This window comes from Corvus brachyrhynchos, unplaced genomic scaffold (assembly GCF_000691975.1).
Source record: "Corvus brachyrhynchos isolate BGI_N302 unplaced genomic scaffold, ASM69197v1 scaffold522, whole genome shotgun sequence".
NCBI classification, from domain to species: domain Eukaryota; kingdom Metazoa; phylum Chordata; class Aves; order Passeriformes; family Corvidae; genus Corvus; species Corvus brachyrhynchos.
This window is the reverse complement of record NW_008236649.1, coordinates 836214-855154: the sequence shown is the minus strand read 5'-3', so window position 1 is coordinate 855154 and position 18941 is coordinate 836214. Positions and strand designations below refer to the sequence as shown.

The 18941-nt window shown below is 45.2% G+C and overlaps 1 protein-coding gene across 24 annotated transcripts in view; it reads left to right on the top strand.

Moving 5' to 3' along the window:
- Nucleotides 1–18941, top strand: part of CACNA1G (calcium voltage-gated channel subunit alpha1 G) — a 102175-nt gene that overhangs the window by 76875 nt on the left and 6359 nt on the right. For 17 of the 24 annotated variants that reach the window (XM_017726812.1, XM_017726817.1, XM_017726818.1 and 14 more), the window contains 10 exons: nucleotides 1198–1307; nucleotides 2364–2497; nucleotides 3658–3728; nucleotides 4002–4080; nucleotides 4158–4279; nucleotides 4521–4865; nucleotides 7086–7226; nucleotides 10353–10487; nucleotides 13565–13754; nucleotides 16806–16975. In XM_017726812.1, the coding sequence (XP_017582301.1) occupies nucleotides 1198–1307; nucleotides 2364–2497; nucleotides 3658–3728; nucleotides 4002–4080; nucleotides 4158–4279; nucleotides 4521–4865; nucleotides 7086–7226; nucleotides 10353–10487; nucleotides 13565–13754; nucleotides 16806–16975 (1497 nt within the window). Of the gene's footprint in view, nucleotides 1–1197; nucleotides 1308–2363; nucleotides 2498–3657; nucleotides 3729–3823; nucleotides 3930–4001; nucleotides 4081–4157; nucleotides 4280–4520; nucleotides 4866–7085; nucleotides 7227–10352; nucleotides 10488–13564; nucleotides 13755–16805; nucleotides 16976–18735; nucleotides 18936–18941 lie in introns of those variants that run through there. The other 7 variants (XM_017726813.1, XM_017726810.1, XM_017726814.1 and 4 more) reach the window with 6 other exon arrangements.

The following is an 18941-nucleotide window of genomic DNA, read 5'->3' as shown; positions in this document are numbered from 1 at the left end:
TGGAAATCCCTCTGTGCTGGGTGATGGATGGCTGGGATCCTGAAGATATTTGAAGACTAAATGTACCAAAGAGATTTATATCCAAACTGGTGATTTCTTGGTGCTGAAAGGGGTTGGTTGTGGGATGTACCAGGACGCACTGGCGATGAGACCCCAGATGGAGATGCTGCAGCTCCTGGAGAGGCGGGAATGCTGCAGTGTGCAGAGAGGTGGTTTGAGTAAAGAGCTGCTTCAGCCAGCTAAATGTGCTCATTTGCTGCAGAGCCCCAGTGCCCTGCAGTATGGCAGGGAGGCTTGCTCAAAGCTTTGGCTTCCTTTGGCAGCTGGGCTTGTGCTTCTCAGTCAGATGAGGTGATTTTTGTCCATGGATGCTTGAAGTTAAACTGTAGCACAAAGGCATGAGTGCATGAGTTAAACTCCTTCTGCTATGATTTCTCCCCCTCAGGGATCAGCAAATGTTGGTTTTGGTCTGTGGGAACATCTCCCCTGTTCCCTAACAGTGCCCTGGACATTGTTATTACCATCCTATACGCCAGCAGGGAGAAATTCAATCCACATTACTTAAGAGGCCAGGAAGGATGCTGCTGCCACAGTGTTCCTTCATCAGCTTTTGGGGATGAAATCACCTCTGATGTAGCTCAATGCCTGACTGTGCAAGAGTTGTCCCAGCCAGGATGCACTTGGATTAAATACCAGACTTCTGCAGAGGGAAGGGGGGCAGAGAAAAATGCAAGGCACTTGCTTCTCCTGGCATGCCATCCCTCTGTCCTGCTCCTTGCCAAAAACTCAAGGTGAGGAGTAATGGGAGGCTGTCAGCAAGGAGCCATTTGGCCAGCACTTGCACAAACGAACAAGTGGGATGAAATTCAGCTCTCTGATGAAAGCACAAGAGGTCTTGTGCTGCTGAGACCAGCAAATGCAGCAGTTCTTTCTGCTCACCCCAGCAATCCCAGCTGGGGCTGTGCTGCTGCTAGGGGTGTGAGTTGTGCCTTGGGCCTGTGTCAGCCCCTCCTGGGATTTTATCACCAGGCAGCAAGTGCACTCCCTGACTCCCTGGGACATTTTTCATCAGAGAGAGCCCATGTTTTAAGACTTTTAACTGTAACGGGTAAGTGATGAAACAAGAGTCAGGTTTGGAGGCAGCAAAGCCCCTCTGCAGTGCTAACATCTAACCCCCATCCTGTGTCCACATCCCAGGTTCTTGACGAAGCCCTGAAGATTTGCAATTACATCTTCACTGTTATCTTTGTCCTGGAATCTGTTTTCAAGCTTATTGCCTTCGGGTTTCGCCGCTTCTTCCAAGACAGGTAACAAAAGCTCTGTTGTGGCCAAGGGGCCAGCAGCAGGCCCTGCAGAGAGCTGCCCACATTCCATGTCCTGAATGCCCATGCTCTGCCCCATGCTGTGAGTCTGATATATATGAAGGCTTTTTGGTGTGACTGGTTGAAGGCTGGGTAGGTGGAGGCTTGGGATGTGAGCTGGAGAATGGACTGTGCATGCCAAGGAATGGGATCGCACCGTTTTGGCCCTTGGGAACAGATGAAACAGGGACAGATCTCACAGCAAGCAGCCAGTTCTCTTCTCACACCAGTTGCATGTCCACATAATGAAGAGAACCTGCTGAAGTGACCAAATTTATGCCAAGAGAAAGAATCTAGCCCTGAGTGAACATGAAAGAAAGAAGGGACCTCTCTTTTATGCAGATGAGGAGCAGTGGATGACATTGTGTCTTTATCTAGATTTTCACTCTCTTACCTCACAAACACAAATTTTATGTCCTTAGTGGTTCTTTCTCCCATTTTTGCATTCTTCAATGTTAATACCAAGAACAGGGCACTAAGCAGGCCTTCACATGAGCCCTTCAGCTTCCAGTGGATGGTTCCATCCCTGTCCCCATATTTTGTGTGTCTGTGCTGGAGTTACCACTCTCTCTACAGCCTGGTACAAATCCTTGGGGTCTTTCCTTCACCCAACACAATTTTTTTGCAAGGACTGGACATGGGGTCCTGTTCTCTCTGGGGCAGATCTCACATTGAGGTCCATGAGTGTCATGTCTAGAAGTGGCTGGACAGACATCACAGTGTCTCTCCTGAGGTTTGCAGCCTTTGGGTAGAAAACTGCCCAGCTTTTGTTCCTCTTTCCCCTCAGTCAAGGATATCTTTGGAATTGGCTGATTTTCTAATGAGATGCATTAGTTATAATGATTTCATAACATCACTGCTTTTGTATAATACCCTCAGAAAAATACTGCAGATTCATTTGAGTGCTCAAACCATTGAAATGACTGGAATTCGTGTGAAACAAGCTGCCTCCCCTTGCCAGCTTCTTAGTAGATGCTGAACTTCACTTTGTGTTGTCTCCAGATGGAACCAATTAGATCTGGCAATCGTGCTGCTGTCTATCATGGGCATCACTTTGGAAGAGATCGAGGTGAACGCTTCGCTACCAATTAACCCCACGATTATCCGGATCATGAGGGTTCTCAGAATCGCTCGAGGTGAGAGGGATAAAGCAGAATTGACTCATGTTTGAGGCACACAGTCTGCACCAGGAGAGTTAAGCATTGGGAAACAGTCTTGGGCACATCCCCATCATGATGTGCATAGTTCTGGCATCAACAGGCTGTAAACAAATAAAAGAACAATGGGGAAAATACTTGCAAGGAGCCAAAAAGCTGAGCCAACTGACCGTGTGTTTCTGCCTTAAGAGGACTTGAAGGCTGAGAGCTTAGAAATCAAGGAGAAGTAGCTATGGCAGTAACTCCCACAGATGCACCTGGGAAAATTGCTCCAGTCAAATCAAAGTCATCTCTTAACACGGATTAGAGAACACAAGCTCAAGTATGTTGGCTTTAAAAGATGAGCATCTAATAAATTTAAATTCCTATGAGGCTTTGCATCACACCACTTGGTGACAAAGCATGCCTCGTCACACTGTATCCATCTGTCCCCTCAGACAAGTCAGGGAGCCAGCTTCCTCGGGGCCTGATTTTTCAGAACAGGGGGGTGTCAGGGCCAAATGATGAAGATGTAAAATGTGAGTGCTCAGGCCCTTAATGAAGTACTGCCAGGCCCTCCTGAAGGGTATTGTGCTCTGAGGAATAATTGTTTTGATTACAGATCTCATCTAAGCAGAGAAGGAGCAGGAGGAGAAATTAAATGCTGCTGTGTCTCAAGAGAGGGAAAAAGTGGGTTTTCTGTGCATTGGATCCCTTTCAGAATTAAAAATACATGCAGCTTCCAATTGGAAATGCAACCGTCTGGAAGAGATGTGTAAATCATTCCTCAGTGAATCATGTATGAAAGTGGGTAGCCTATGGAAGTGGGAAAGTAGCCCCAGGGCTGGGAAAGGAACTTCTCATGATAACCAGAGGAAGGAGATGAGTCCAACACAGATAAAGTGGGGAAGGAAGAGCCAGGCAGAGTGATAACACTTTCTCCAAGTCTCAGGGTAGGTGATGCTGCTATTCACAGAATTTTGATAGTATCCAGGCAACGAGGAGCGATGTAAAAAGGCCAGGGACTGTAGCAGCTAATGGAGAACACTTGACATGATTTCACATTTCTCTTCCTATAATCTCTGCTCCTGGGAGAGGGACTGAGTTTGTGCCTCTGTGCTAACGCTGCCGTTACCATAGTGCAAACATGTCTTCTGCAGTGCTGAAGTTGCTGAAGATGGCTGTGGGGATGAGGGCCCTCCTGGACACCGTGATGCAAGCGCTGCCGCAGGTAACCCACTGCCATATCGAACCAGAGCTCCTCTGGCCCACAGCTCATTTCCTGTTGCAGAGGAATGCTAATCATTTTATCTTTGCTGTCATTAGAGAATCACATTTCCCTCCCGAAGCACTGAGATACAGTCCTCACATTGAGGTCATTTTTGCCCCGAAGCCATTTAAGTTTTGGATTAAAGAATGCAGCAAGGAACAGGTCTGGAACAAAAAAATCAATGAATGTTCTTTTGTTGTGTTTTTTCCCCCCCATTTCTTTTTCTCTTTTCAGGTGGGGAATCTGGGTCTTCTCTTCATGTTGTTGTTTTTCATATTTGCAGCTCTTGGAGTGGAGCTGTTTGGAGACCTCGGTGAGTCTTCTTGTGCCGGTGGGAGGGGTGGGAATGGTGTGGGAGTGGGGGTCTCACAGCTGTGCTTGGTCCCACAGAGTGTGATGACACACACCCCTGCGAGGGGCTGGGACGGCATGCCACGTTCAGGAACTTTGGTATGGCCTTCCTGACTCTCTTCCGAGTATCCACAGGAGACAACTGGAATGGGATAATGAAGGTAAATGTTAAGGTTTTGTCAGCAAGTGTATTGCTGTTCTAGATGTGAAATTTGCCAAATCTTCTCAGTTTTCTTCCTGAAAGGAGAACCCGTTGCAGACTGAAGTTCATGCTGGAATCTCTTCACATCCCTCCATTCTTAGTGCCATGGTTCAGTTGATAAATTGGTCATAGGTTGGACTTGAGGATCTCCAAGGTCTTTTCCAACCTGGTTGATTCTGCGATCATTCCCCCGTTTCCAGGACACGCTGCGTGACTGTGACCAGGAGTCCACCTGTTACAACACCGTCATCTCCCCCATCTACTTCGTCTCCTTTGTGCTGACAGCCCAGTTTGTCCTGGTGAACGTGGTGATCGCGGTGCTCATGAAGCACTTGGAGGAGAGCAACAAGGAGGCAAAGGAGGAGGCAGAGCTCGAAGCAGAACTAGAGATGGAGATGAAGACCATCAGCCCTGGCCAGCACAGCCCCTCGGACATCTTTGCATGGAGAGGCACCACTGGTGGAGAGAGACCCGAGAGCCCCCGCAGATTTACCAATCCCATGCAAATCAAGGTGGATTCTCAGCTCTCACTAGCTTATCATATGGTGAGAATCTTGGTTGGAGGGTGAGGAGGGCTTGACCTGCATTTTTGTTGGGGGAAGACTTGCACGAGTTGGTAATGAAAGAGGCGTGTACCAGGTGTCCTGGGCTTGTATTCCCCGCTGTCTGCTGCTGACTCTTGCATGGTTTGGGAGCCAATGCTGCAGGGAAGAGACCCCAGGCAGGTCTCCAGACCACCTTGATGCATCTGTTTGGAGGTAGAGAGTTTTGCAATTTACTCTGGAGGTCAACTCAAGCCACAGAGTTCAGAGCTAGCTCCAAATTTACTCTAATTCAGAGTTTTGACTGGACCTTTGTGATAGCAAAATCATGAGTGTAATGTGTTTGCTTTTCTAATACAGACCATGAACCACAACATAAAAGAGGAATAAAACTTGGCTAATCTTTGCTTCAGTATTAAATTTGTTTTATGTAACCTCAATTTAAAATCCATCCCTGCAGTCAGGCTTGTAAGAAAAGATTCTTTTAACAATAGAATAATCCAGAGGAGACTCAAACCTGAGCTCACCAGAGCTAGTGGCAGAACTCCCACCAGCAGGAGCATGGCTGTAATGTGGGAGCTGCTACGAGCTGCACCGCGTCTCCCTAAAGCACAGTTTTTGGATGAAGATTCAGTTTGAGGAATGAAACGCGAGGTCAAGCCCCAGACAAGTTCTTTGGGAGGTCACTGAACTGAAATTACTTAATAAATACAGCCTTTTTTAGTCTTAGCTGATTGCAAATTGGGTTAAACTCTACACAGACCTCATTAACTTTTATTACATCATGATTTCACAACAGCATATCTTGGCCTCAGCCTGGGGTGGACTAATGAGTATTCTAATGCATGAAAAACTCATTTATGATCTTTAGTCCAAGGGTGAAAGAGAGTAAATCCCTGCTTAAGCTTCGTTTCAGTTCCTAAGCTACTGGAAATTTCTGGTGCCATTAGAGTCTCTGATGTCTGAGATGGAGTCCAAAGCTGCTCTTTGGCTCAGGAAAAAGGAGTTCAGGGTACTATGGGGAAATCCAGATTTACTACGTTCTCTAGGAAGAAACACCACATCCCAACTGTTGTTGTATGTGTTGAGCAGAGTACTGGCAAACTGTCGTCAGCCCTGTCGTCCTGCACCAGGACTGACACTGGCAAAAAAGAGAAATGGCAAAACTGCAAATCAGTTGGAATGATACCCTCACTCTGCAGTCTGTTAAACCTGCCCTCTCTGGAGGTGGCCTGGGAAAGGGTTTATTCCAGTCTAAACCCCAAAAACCTCCAGGAGATCTTATTCTGACTATTTATTTTCCCAGCCAAAATCTTCAGGACAAATCTGATGCTTGAGCATGATAGCAGAGGAATACAATTCCCAGGACACGACCTTGCAAGGACAGCATGCTCTTTTGCTTGCCTCTTTCCTGGGATTTCTGCACCGTGTGCTGTTTGACTGTAGCGCCGGTCCTCATCTCATTGTATGCACGGGGCATTCCCTACATGGAAGGTGCACCCTGAAATCATTCCCCTGCTGCCTGCAAAAGCCAGACCCTGCTCTGTACAACCCCAGTGCTGTGGCCAGCTGGTTTGACATTGGCCAGAACACTGGGGGCACCTCAGCCCATGTCTGGCACATGAATTAGTGACCTGACACATGTCCATCCTATTCAGCTGCAGCTTCCATGGACAGGATGCTCAGCTTCTCTCCAGTCAGGTTATTTTAATTTCTGTGCCCTCTGGATATGGATTTAGGTGTCAAGTATTAGGTCCTGCAGCTCAAAAGCGTGCACCGTGTGTGCAGAAGCCTTGCAGCGAGTAGTGTCCTGTAGAAGTTGACAGCACCGATGGGAAGATGCTGCTCAGCCCCCAGGAGTGACCGGCCGTGTTTGCTGAGAGGGAGATTGTCCCCGAGGAGGGCCCCGGGCGGGAGCAGCCGCGGTCCCGGGGCAGCCGCCGTCGCCCCGTCTCTCGTAATGTCTGGGAAAGCTGTCTCTGCTCACCGTGATATTACTGCACTGTTCTCTCTCCTCTTCTCCTGTCCCATTGTTCCTGATACTGCTGTTCTCCCTGAACGTTTCCACCTTTTTCCCCCCTTCTATTTTTTTTTTCCCCCTCATTTTGTTCATTGGGTTTGATATGCTGTCCTTTTTTTCTCTTTGTCTCTGTCCCTCACGTTTTTCCTCCTCTCTTTTTGGCTTGCTCTCTCTCTCTGCATGCTACACACCATCCCTCCTAGGAAAGGCACTTGTTTGATACCATATCACTGCTGATCCAGGAATCTCTGGAAGGAGAGCTGAAGCTGATGGACAACCTGTCAGGCTCTGTGTGCCATCATTATGCCCTCCCAGCTCCCGAATATTACAACTCTGAGAACCAGGTTAATATTCCTAATTTCCTGCAAAGTCTCCATCCAAACTCAATTTGACTGAGACCTTTAATAGCAAGTTAAAGTTCTTTATGTAATGCAGTCCCAGGGATTTTGAAGCATAAGTCAGTTTGGCTTTTTCTGTGGGAGCTGATGATGTTGTGTATCAATGCAAGAGGAAGAGAACAGGCTCGGAGTTTCCCTCATGAACACAGTAAGGAGTTTTTCATTGGGATTTACAGTTCATGGGTGTTGGAGGAGGAATGCACAAAATTCCGTCTCCATTCTTCAGTGGGGTTCTTGTATTTGGCTTCCTGCTCCTAAGCTGGGCTCCACAGCAGTCTGTGTCAGGGCATGTCTGCAGAGCGTGCAGCACAGTGTGAGGTTTTCCCAGACCAGAGCCTGAGCTGCTGGGGATCAGCAAATGATCTTTGTGTTCTGTACCTACTTGTACTGCATGAAAATCCAGTTTTGAAGAGTTTTCCTAAAGCGGCTTCTTGCAAATGGGTCACTGTAAACTAGATCCTCATCTCTGATCTAGTGAATTTAGGAGGGGAGGCAGCCCTTAATGATGCACAAAAGTAACTGTGTGCTCCAGTGCTTTCTCAAGCAGGCAGTGCTTGTTTAAAATTAGCTCATTTACTTCCTAGAATAAAATACCTACTTTTTAAAGTGCATTATTCTTTAGAGCAAATATTTTCCCTAAAACACAGCAGTGACCATAATAATAATTCAAGCACACCTATTTTTTCCTGCAAGTGGAATTGAGAAAATTCTGTATTTCTTGATCTATTTTTCCCCCCTTTCTGGCTAAAAATAGCAGAAGTTTTCTTGTTAAATCAGTGTGCTTATTTATGAGCTCACTGACACTCTGAATTACCCAACTTTCAATGGTTCATTTGAGGAAAGGAACAAGCTTAGGTAAAATGAAATCCTACTGCAGGTCTTTATATAGCAGGATAACATGTCTCCCTCTGATTGCTCCATATTGCATCCCAGAGTCTATTAACCTAGAGGAAGTGGTTGCCTCTAATAATTGCCAGAGGAATAGAGACAGTAGCTTTGGCAGGGAAGGCAGAGGGTCAGTAGGAAACTCAGCGAGAGCTGGTTGAAAATTTTTTGTCACAACATTTTTCACCAGAAAGTGCTGCTGCAGCAAAAAAATGGGTTTGTTTTGACATTTCTGTAATGAAAAAATATAGCATTCCAATTTGCAATGGCTTTTTCTTGTAAAATTTAAGCTTTTTTTTTTTCCCCCCCTCTCTATAATTAAAACTGGTCTAAATCAGTTGGATGTTTCCAACAAAATGTTTTGACGGCTTCAAACTCAATTTTGGGTTTGGGAAGGCTGAAGGGGGGTGATGTTTTGTTTACATTTTGGCTTTTCTGTTCACACCATTTGTCATGTTCTCAGGCAAGTCAGGAATTTAGAGCAGTGCTGGGACTTCCTGAAAGCAACCTGATTAATAGCAGCTCCCAGCAGGGCAGCTCCAGCGGGCAGGGGCTGCTGGTGTCCACCACGCCCCTGCACAGCTTTTTCCTGGCTCCTGTTGGTGGGTCCCTCTTAGGGATTCCTGTCCTCAGGCTGGCAGCCTCTGCAGTGATGCCTTTTTGGGGAGCCTTATACGAAATCAGGGGCTCCAAATCATCTCTCTCATCTGTTGCCAGCAGATGACTGTGCTAGAGGAGATATCAAAGCCAAGGTTAGATGAGAGGAGCCTGACCCTCTTACTTATCTCAGCTGAATTTTGAGCCTCTCCAGGCTCACTCATCGCTGGATTTGTTCCACCCCACGGCTGCCATTTCTAAGAGTGAGAAAACCCAGTCCTTTGACAACTTCAATGCAAGAGATCTGGGCCTCTGTATTTTCTCTTGGAAGATTTATTGCTGCTGAAAGACTTTTCAAGCACAGAGGACGGCAAAAGAAATGCACAGTGAGAAATGAAAAGGCAGCGCCTGGGACTTGCCCAGAGCAGGCAGCCCCTGCGAGTGTGAGCCAGGTCTGGGGGTCGCCTGATGAAATGCCATTCCTGGGGCCATGAGCACTGTTTCCAGGGAGGGGATTTGGGAAGAATTGGGCCTGCTGCAGAGCAGACACCCCCTCTTACAGTGCCTGGCAGCAGAGCTGTTGCTCTGGGGGAGATGCTACAGTCCCTTTCCCCCCTCTTTTTCCTCTAAAATCTGAAGTGGCATTTTCACATTTCTTATAAAAAGACCTCTGTATCTAGGGAGAGAGCTTCATCAATGATTTGATAAAGACATTTATTGATTGTTTGGATGCCTTCAGTGGGGATCCATTTGTGCAAGATGCATGAAAACAGAAGGAGTGTGGCTGTGTAGAGCCAATTCCCAGCTGAGGATTTCTCAGTGCCAGAGGAGGCGGCTGAGGCCAGGCCTGAGGGGCATTTGGGGGCTGAAAAATGCAGTTGGCTGCTTTAGTAGGGCAGATACTGGTGTCACTGGAGGCTCTTTAGCCAGCCAAAATGAGCTGAAAGCACTAGGAAGGTGTTTGCTGACCAAAATCAAGCTTTAAGTTTCTCCCTGTGCCCTTTTAGACATGAGGAAGTGAATTATGGTCCCACCTGCCTCTTGAGGGAGGGCGTCCCTGCAGCCTCCCTGGGGCACAGGGAAAGGCACACTCCATACCCCATCAGAAAAAATGGTTTTGTTTTTGGGGAATCTTTGCAGACTCAACAAGTTTAGCTTAGAAACCAGCATGGTTACTGGAGGGGGAACAACTTCAGAGAAATTAGATCTTGAAGCCTCTTGTATCTGATCACAGCCAAGAGGATAAATCTCTCTAGTATGAAAGTAGTGTTACTTTTGCTTCTTCATGTAGACAGGAGAACAGCAAAATACAATGCTAGCATTAGTGTATGGTTTTAAACCCCCTCCCAGGTCCCTGGTAAGCACTGAAGTATGAATGTCCCACTCCTTTTTTAATTTCTTTGTTATATTTAATTTCTTTAATGTTCTGTCCCCAGTAATGATGTGCATGATGTAGCTTCTCCCACTGCAGTGATATTGCTTTAGTGTCTGGAAGTATTTAGATTATGATACTTTTTTTTCCTTTTGTTAATTTTCTTTTCCAAAAGATTTGTGTCCTGGTTTCTTATGTTTAATCATCTCTCCCTTTAGATCCCTCTAGCTGAGATGGAGGCTCTGTCTCTGACGTCAGATATTCTCTCTGAAAAGTCCTGGTCCTTAGCTCTGACGGATGACTCTTTTCCTGATGACATTAACACACACTTACTTAGTGCTCTGGAAAGCAATGTACATACACTGGTCGCTGTGTAGTCTGATGTTTACAGGGTTCTAAATACTGCTCCCACCTCTCTGCACCTGCCTAATGGCATTTCCAGTTCCAGCCCCTTCCCAAATAGCACCAACCTCTTCCCTGAACAGGACGCTGTCCTTAATGCCATTAGGTTCTGGGTTTTGTCACTCTCATGTCCACAACCTTGGCTCCTTGTGAGGAATGAGTGGTTATTTCAATTTTTCTTGTGGTGTCTTATGTATAAAAATAATGTATTTTCTACAAGTGAAATAGGTAGGAAAAAAAAAGCTTTGAAAAGTGTCAAGGTTGACATTTCCTCCCCATCTGAAACAAATCAGTGACGCTGTGTGAAGAGACACCCATGAGCTAATGGCTCGTGTCCTCTGCTGAGGGGTCAGGCCCAAGCCCTCGGTTTGGAGTGGATTTTTGTCATTACGAACACAGGCACCACAAGGCTTTTTGCATGATTGGTGCCAGACTGTTTACTTTACAAATAACAAATGGGGATCTCTCTGAGATGATACTTGTTTTGCAAAATTCTTTCTAGCAGTCACCATGCTGGAAAAAAATTTTTTTGGCTATTCAGTGTCATTTTGACCAACATAACCAGTATTTTGAACCCTGCCTTAACCATGTCCTCTTTGAAACATTAGACATTTTTAGCTGTGTAGCAGTCAAGTGCTTTTTTTCTGCTGTACAACAGACATAACTCCTTCCCCAACATTTTTAGATCATTCTTGTTTTCTTTGTTGTTGTTCATGTACCTGCCTTTGGATGTTTGTGTTGTTCATAAATTTTCTGCCATATTAGCTGACTGTCATCCTAATTAGCACTTATTTGAGAAACATCTCTTAAACCGTGACAATATTTCCCATCATGCTTCATGGCATCCTGTGCAAAAGATTTTGTAAACTCCATTTAACTTCTTGTATGAGGCCTTTTGTTTCAAAATTAGTATGGAGAGTTGGACAGAGGAGAAACCCTCCTAGTTTGGAATCAGATTAGACAACCTTGTTTGACAGCATTGCAAAGTCTCAAGGGTATAGCCAGGAAAGATGGTTTGTCTCCCCTCTCCAAAAAAAGCAAAACTGTGTTGAACAAAGGATTTTGTGAATTTTTATCGCTACCAAAAAAGTGTTTGGTCACAACAGTTGCCCAAACTCCTGAAAAACTGCAAGTTTTCATTGAAATCTCTTCTAAATGCAATGTTTTTACACTTCATTTAGATGTGGCTTTAGTTGAAAAATATCTCCCAATATTTTGTTTGGCTCAAAATAGATTTGGATTGGGATTTTTTCTTCTTTTTTTTTTTTTTTTTTTTTTTTTTTTTTTTTTTTTGGTTGTTGTTGTTGTTGTTCAAGGAAAACTTGGATTTGATTTTCAGTCAAGCCAAAACAACATGTTTTTCAAAAGTACCACTGAACCAAAAAATCATGTGCTCCCACTGCTCTGTGGGCTGGCCTGGGAAGATCATTTTGCAGCCATTTTCAATGGTTTTCATGAATTTCACTCATGAGATTTCCGCCAAGACGATCCAAAAGTGGAAACGAGCCCTCTGTGGTATTGGATCCTGTCAATGAACCGAAAGGTTCACTGAAGGTTGGATTTGGATGGGATCTCGAATCCAAATTCTCGTGTTCAGACCCAAATGGGTCTGAGTTTGAGATCTCAGGTTTCAGGGCACCTTTTCTGCTTTAAGCTCAGTAGTGTGATGGCTAACAGCATGAACTGGGTAGAAGGGGAAGGCAGGGAAGGACAGAGAGGTTCCCAAATCCAAACTCTCGGCTTTACCAGCACCGGTTCTGCTCTGCTTCCCCAGGCTGTATCAGGAGACTGCAGTCTCCCTTATCTAGGCTGTATCTAAGCTCTATCCAAATCAGCAGTTCCCCAAGGACTGAAACAAATGCTGCGTGGCAGTGCAGACCTGTTTTGTTCATTAAATTTGCAACAGTGGTCTTCTTTTTTTTTTTCCTCTTCCCTGTCTTTTCTTTTTTCCTCATTTTTTTTTCATTTTTGCAAATTCCTTTTAATCTCATCATGTTTCTTGTGCAAACGAATGCCATAGTGAAATTTTGTTTTTACAATTGAAGGATAAAATTGGGATTAAAAAAAAATCTGGGTTGATTCCAGAAAACCTGTAATGCACTGAGTGAAGGGAAAATTTGTCAGAAAATAAGACCTGAAGTTTTCCAAAAATGATCAGCCAAATACTGTATTAGATTACAGTGGCACAAACTTATTCCTGTGTATTTCACGTGGGACATTTTAACGATTAAATAATTGTTTCATTAGAAATACAGTGGGAAGATGACTTTGCTTCAGTTTTTGCTAATACTCTCCAAGACAATAACACCCAAGAACATTTCTGGGATGGAGATATTTTCTTATGAAATCAGACCTGAATCCACTCAATATTGCCTCTGGGGCTGCCCATTCCAAGAGTCTCTTTGGCTGTAAAAATTCCACAGTGAACCTATATACAATAGCCCTCGCTTGCATTAGATCCCTTCTAATTACAGAGTGACTTTCACCCCGAAGCAGTAGAGCTTTAGATATCCTTTTCAATAAAGTGGGTTTAGCTATTCATTTTGTGAGAAGAAAATCCAATAAAATTGTGCTGTGAGCCAGAACAGAAAATATTTTTGATAAACTAGTTTTTGCATTTGGGTTGGGGTTTTTTGTTTGGTTTTCTTTCTTTCATTGTCAGAGGAGGAAACTACTCACCTTTGCAAAAGCCTGCCTTGCTGATGAGGGCACCTAGGGAGCAGAGGGTCAAAGTTCTGCCAAGCATGTGACCTTTGCTGGCCTTGAGGCATGATGCCTTCTTTGCATATCCCTGAAATAGTCATGGTTTATTCCTACGGTGTGGCTTCCTCTGTTTCTGTGGTCCATTGTGTGAGAGTTTATTGACAACCCCGACGGAGGGGGATGGCTCCCTGGTAGATCCATTCGTGCACCCTGTGCATGCCCATCGTGCCATCCTGGTTGCAATGGCTGTCGCTCGCGTTTCTGGGCACTTCTCCTCTTTCCCATCCTTCCACTCCTGCCTTCCTCACATTTTTCTTCCCCTCAGGCTGATCTCCACTCCAAGGACGACACGCTGACCCTGTCCCCCAGCAAGGACCTGCTGAGCGTGAGGAAGCCCTCAGTGGGACGCACGCACTCCTTGCCAAACGACAGCTACATGTTCCAGCCTCCCTACTCCAGCCCCTGCCCTGCCTCCCTGGGCGACAGGAAGCCGGCACATCACAAGTCCCAGTCAGGTACACCTCTCTCAGCTGGGACAAGAGTAGGATTTTCCAATAGAGAAAGAGTTGTGGTTTTCCAAGTGTACTAGTTTGAAAACAAACTAGTGGGAGACACCAAGTCAGAATAACAATTTAATAGGGAATAAAAGGAGGGGGGAAAAAAAAAAATAAAGGCAGATAACACTGGGTTAAACTGACAGAGTCAGGATACAACGTGGCACCTGTTAGTCAGGGTGGTGGTAGCAGTCTGGTAGAATGGTGGCTGCAGTCCTCTGAAGCAGTGATCCTGTAGAAAAGGGTCTGCTCTTCCTCAGAAGGTCTCCAGTGGTGGCTGTGTAGCTCCTGTCCTCTGGAAATCCAGTGGAAAGGTTGTCTCTGGTGTTCAGAGTCTCAGATTATATCCAGGATGGGATGCTTGGTTCCTCCCTCTGGGTGGAGCATCTCACAATGGGGTAATGAGTCATGAGGCCAAGTGTTGATTAGGCTCATTAACAGAAGATAGTCCGGAGGGAGTTATCTGTGAGTCATGTGGCAGGACAATGATGGGCAATTAACAGAAAGATAGTCTGGGGGGAGGAGGCAAGGAGACACTGCCCCACCTGATTTCAACAGCTCATGAGGATGGTAATAGAATACACTGCAACCCAGGACACCAAGCTCTTCAGTAGGAGGGGGAAAATTGCCACTGGCTTCCAGCTGTGTGTCTAGACCTGTGGAATGGCTGTGAAAAGCCCCTCCACAATTTACAGAGCCCTGTTTAAGATAACTCCTTTCGTCATAATCTTTTGGCAATGTCACAGTGGCCTGGCTCAGCTCTGATTGTCCCCCTGCCTGGTTCCCTAAGGTTACAGTCCCTACAGCCTGTGCTCTATCCGTCCCACCAGGCCCCAGGGGAGAAATCCCAGTAGAGAAATATTTCCTCCTGTCTGTTTTTTGCAGCAGTACCTGTTCTGGCAGGTTTCAGAAGCTCTGTCTGGGAACATCTATGAAAGATGGGAAGATGGTGTCTCTAAATGCCTGTAAAATGAACATAAATGTGCTGAATTGAGAGACGTCTCAGTGTGAGATGAACAGGAGAATGAGAGAGTGTGGAATTGTTCTTCCCAGTGTGCATGGTTGGGATATATATCTTGGAGCTAAATTCAGAGATATTCTTAGGTACAGGGAGGGCTCTCCCTGCCTGCACCTCTGTCCCTGCCCTTGCAGCTGCCTCCCAGGGCTTGTCCCTGTGTCCCCAGTTCCTCTGCCTGCCAGGGGTTATCTGGGGCTGGGAAGTGAATGGAGCCACCTTTAATTTGTCTGTACATGCCATCATTTTAGACATTTGTCACCAATAAGACAGGGAAGTTTTTACAAGCATTGCCATTTGAAAGCCTCTAAGCAGAACATAATTTCAGCACTGTTCAGAATGGTAGGAGATTTGAACAGATTAGAAATAAGATGTTGAAATTTGCATAGTAATAAGAATTGGGATGAATAGTGACTGTTGAACAGAAGCAAATAAAAAAAGATGTGGGCACAAGGGAGGAAGATGAATGTGGTGTTGTGAGAAATCTCTGCCACAATACACAATTTTCAAGGTCAAGAGTGGTGATTTGAAGAACCTGTTTGCACATAATGCTAATGGTGCAGTTAAAATCCCATTGAAATCAATAGCAAATCTCCCATTAGCTTCAGTTGAGCCAGAATTTATGGGTCTCTGTAACAGTCAAGAAATTCCTGACGACACAAAAGAATCATGTTTGCTACAGTGAGAATTTCCAGTGCTTCATTGTTGACCCTTAATTGGGATGTATTTGCACTGTCTTGAACAAAAACTATGTCAGCAAGGGACTGGGTAATTTCTGAGTCCCTTCTTTTTCAAGACTTCACTTCCCAGTTTCCGTTTGGAGAAGCTGAGTAGTCCTATCTGACAGCCCTGGCTTTCTGGGGACAGGCATTGCACCTTCATAAATCCACAGGAAAAACAGTTCCACTGAGGTGTAGCAGAAGTACTTTGGAGAGGTAAAGCCGATGTCTTATAACCACATTAGGCAATTAAACCTCTTGTGTTTTTCTCCTGCTGGTGAAATTCCAGTCATCTTAAGCAGGCCAGAGTGCTGGGAGGTGGGTAAGATGCCCAAATTCTGACATATCACTGTCCTCTTCCACCTACAATGTCACTGCTTTTCAGGGTGGAGGACGTCACCCCACCTGTTTACAGTTTGTAATATTATAGAGTGCAGTGAAGACAGCAAGAGGTGCCAGGCGCCTCTAATAAATCACCACAACCAAGCCATAATATTTCAAGCTGAGAAGGTTTTGTTGTCAGAAACACTGGCGCTTGCAGGAGGTATTTGTTTGAATACTCCTTAGTAATGGGGCTGTTGTTCTGGGAAAGATTCCAGGACAAATGAGATTCTCTGGGATGCAGTCCAGGTTAAATGAATTGTTTTGAAAAACGTTGAGCCTGTGTGTGGGGGGAGCACGCAGAGTTTCAAACCTTTTAGAAGAAGTAGCCAGCAACCACAAAGGGTCAGGAAGAGGCTGGAGAGTATGTGTTTCCTTCTCCTGGGAGGCTTTGTAAAACCAGCCTTGAGAGCTGCCAGGTGCTGTTCCCTTTCGCTTCATTTCCATTTCCATGTGCCTGCTGGTTTGGAGCTCCCAGCAGTTGGTCTCTGTGCAGGCTCAGGCATGGAGACACCTTCTAGAGCCTTTCAAAGTCAGATGCTTGCGGTGCTTAGAGGTGAGGCTGCCTGCAAAGTTATTGGCCCAAAAGCAGGGATGCAGGAATTGCCAGTTCAGATGAACTTGTAGTTCCTAGTCTTCTGTTCTCAACAGGAGCTAGTCCCAGTTGTATCAGGGGAAAATGCCAAGAAAAATGAAATAATAGACAATGCTGGAGTAATTTATTAGTAGATGGGAGTTTTTTCCCAGTTGTGGAGAGCCAGTTGCTGAATTCAGTGGTTTTGCTGTGCCTGTATGATCCAAGGCGCAGCACAGCAGTTTTCCCTGGGAGGTCACTGAGGTTGGGACACAACTCTTGGATGAACATGTCCCATCTCTGCCTCTTCTCCCCCTCGCAAGGTTCAAAGGCGTCAGTGCAGTCGCAGCCAGCAGACACCAGCTCTCTCCTGCAAATCCCAAAGGACCATTTCCACCATGTAAGAGCTCACGACCATTTGGTGGGGGAGAGCAAGCCCCAGGTCTCCCAGCAGGTGCACTCGCCTTCTGCTGAAAGGCTGCTCCGCAGACAGGTAAGCAGAGTTATGATCATAAATCCGCTGAGCTTTTATATTGATGCATTTCCTGGTTAACCATGCTTTAAATTCAAGGAGGGATTCACAGAGAAACCTCCAGAGAACTGTAATTCTCCTACAGAAATAACAAAAAGGTTGATGGTTTTTGATCTGAAAGCCATCCAGGAGTCTCCAAAGAATGTGCGTGATGAGTATCATGTCCTTTGGCAACATGCCTAAATGTTCTCCACATTGTTAGCACTTTATTTTTTTTAATCCTCCTCATAAATGCAGCCAAATGCTCCCTAGGGGCTCGTTGGGGTTGAGGAACTAATTCTTAACTGCTGTGATTTTTTCGGTGCTTGAAAGGACACAGGGATTGCAGGCTCCATCCCAGGCCACCCCTCCTCTGACTCCTCTGGTTTCCCAAAAGAGGAGAAGTGTTTCATGGAAATTGGTTATCTCGTATGCAAAACCGTCATGGGAAGCATACTGGTTTTACAGTGAGAATTGAAAACTAAAATCTTTTTCCATCAGCTGTGAGCTCTAAAAAGTTTTAGTATATGCAAAGCAGAACACATTTTATTTTGAAACTGGTTTTATCTCTGGTTTTTGACTGGCATTGATTTAAATCCTGATTCAATCAAAGATCTAAGAGATCTAATCAAAGATTCCAGTCGGGTTGATTGGAAACATAAGTTTAGACTTATCTTTTTTTAGTAAAATACTTAAACTTGTGCTTCACTCTCACATTTTTAAGCATATTTCAATGATTGTGCAGCTGGACCAGGACCAGAAGCACATCTGATTCAAAAACTCTGCTTTCTTCAGTATTTCCATGCCTGATTTTACATACACAAAGGGGATCAGTTCTATTTTTTCAAAAGCAATTTCTTTGCTTTTGAATGAAAGTATTCCCATTTCTTTCATCTTTTAATCAACATTGACAAATTAGACAGTTGACTCATTAAGCTCTAAAAATGGATGTGAAGTACCAAGGTTAACAATTACATTAGTCTGTAATACTAAATTGACATAAGAAATTCCTTGCATGTATTCATTCACACAGGGCTGGCCAGCTACCCCAATCACCACTAATGGGGAAACTAATTGATGTCATGATTCCAGTTCATAGCCACTCTCTCTTGCTTTCTAATGAGTAACAGACCCATCCTTTTGAAGCAATCTAGCCAGAATAAATTACCATGCTAGCCATCTTCTCCAGTCTAATTTTGTTCATATCTTTGACGGCTTCTTTTTCTAGACCCTTTCATACGTTTAAGTCAATTTATTACCCTCCCTCCCCCTCCCTGCTCATGCAGTGACATGAACATGCTCTTGGAGTGACAGAGAGCAAAGAGCTTTGTGGCAGTGAGCAGACACAGTCCGTGGGCAAACCCAGCCTTGGGCAGGCTCCTGAGCAACAAGGAGCTCCCAGGCTGGCTAATGGGAGCAGTGAGGTTGTTCTGGTGATATCGCTGTTACTGTTAATTGCAGTCTAGATGGCCAGACACTGGGAAACTTGGTCCTTTAGGAGGCAAAATTCCCTTTACAGCCCCAGCACTTCTGCTTGCTCAGGTGCTTTCTGCTTTGCTCCTTTTTATTGCTACCACTAATTTCTCACTAGCACATCAAATAGCCCAAACTGGCAAAGCAGTTTTGTTTCCAGTACCCATTTCTCCTTATCATTACATATACTGCATGCAATTCTGATTTGTTTTCTTTTCTTTTTCTTTTCTGTTCTTTCCCTTCCCTCTCCTCTCCTGAATCTATAATAGATAAACCTTGTCCACCACATACCTGGTCCTTGCACTTTCCCTGAGCATTAAAACATGTGTGTTTAACCTCCCTTTCCCTCCAGACTGCTGGAGAGCGAGCACAGCCCCCACAGTAACGTCCAGTTTAGACTCCGGAATGTTTGACAATTAGCAATGCACTCGCAGAGGAAGACGAGTGGATCGGATGCTTTGGGAGAACATTCCTG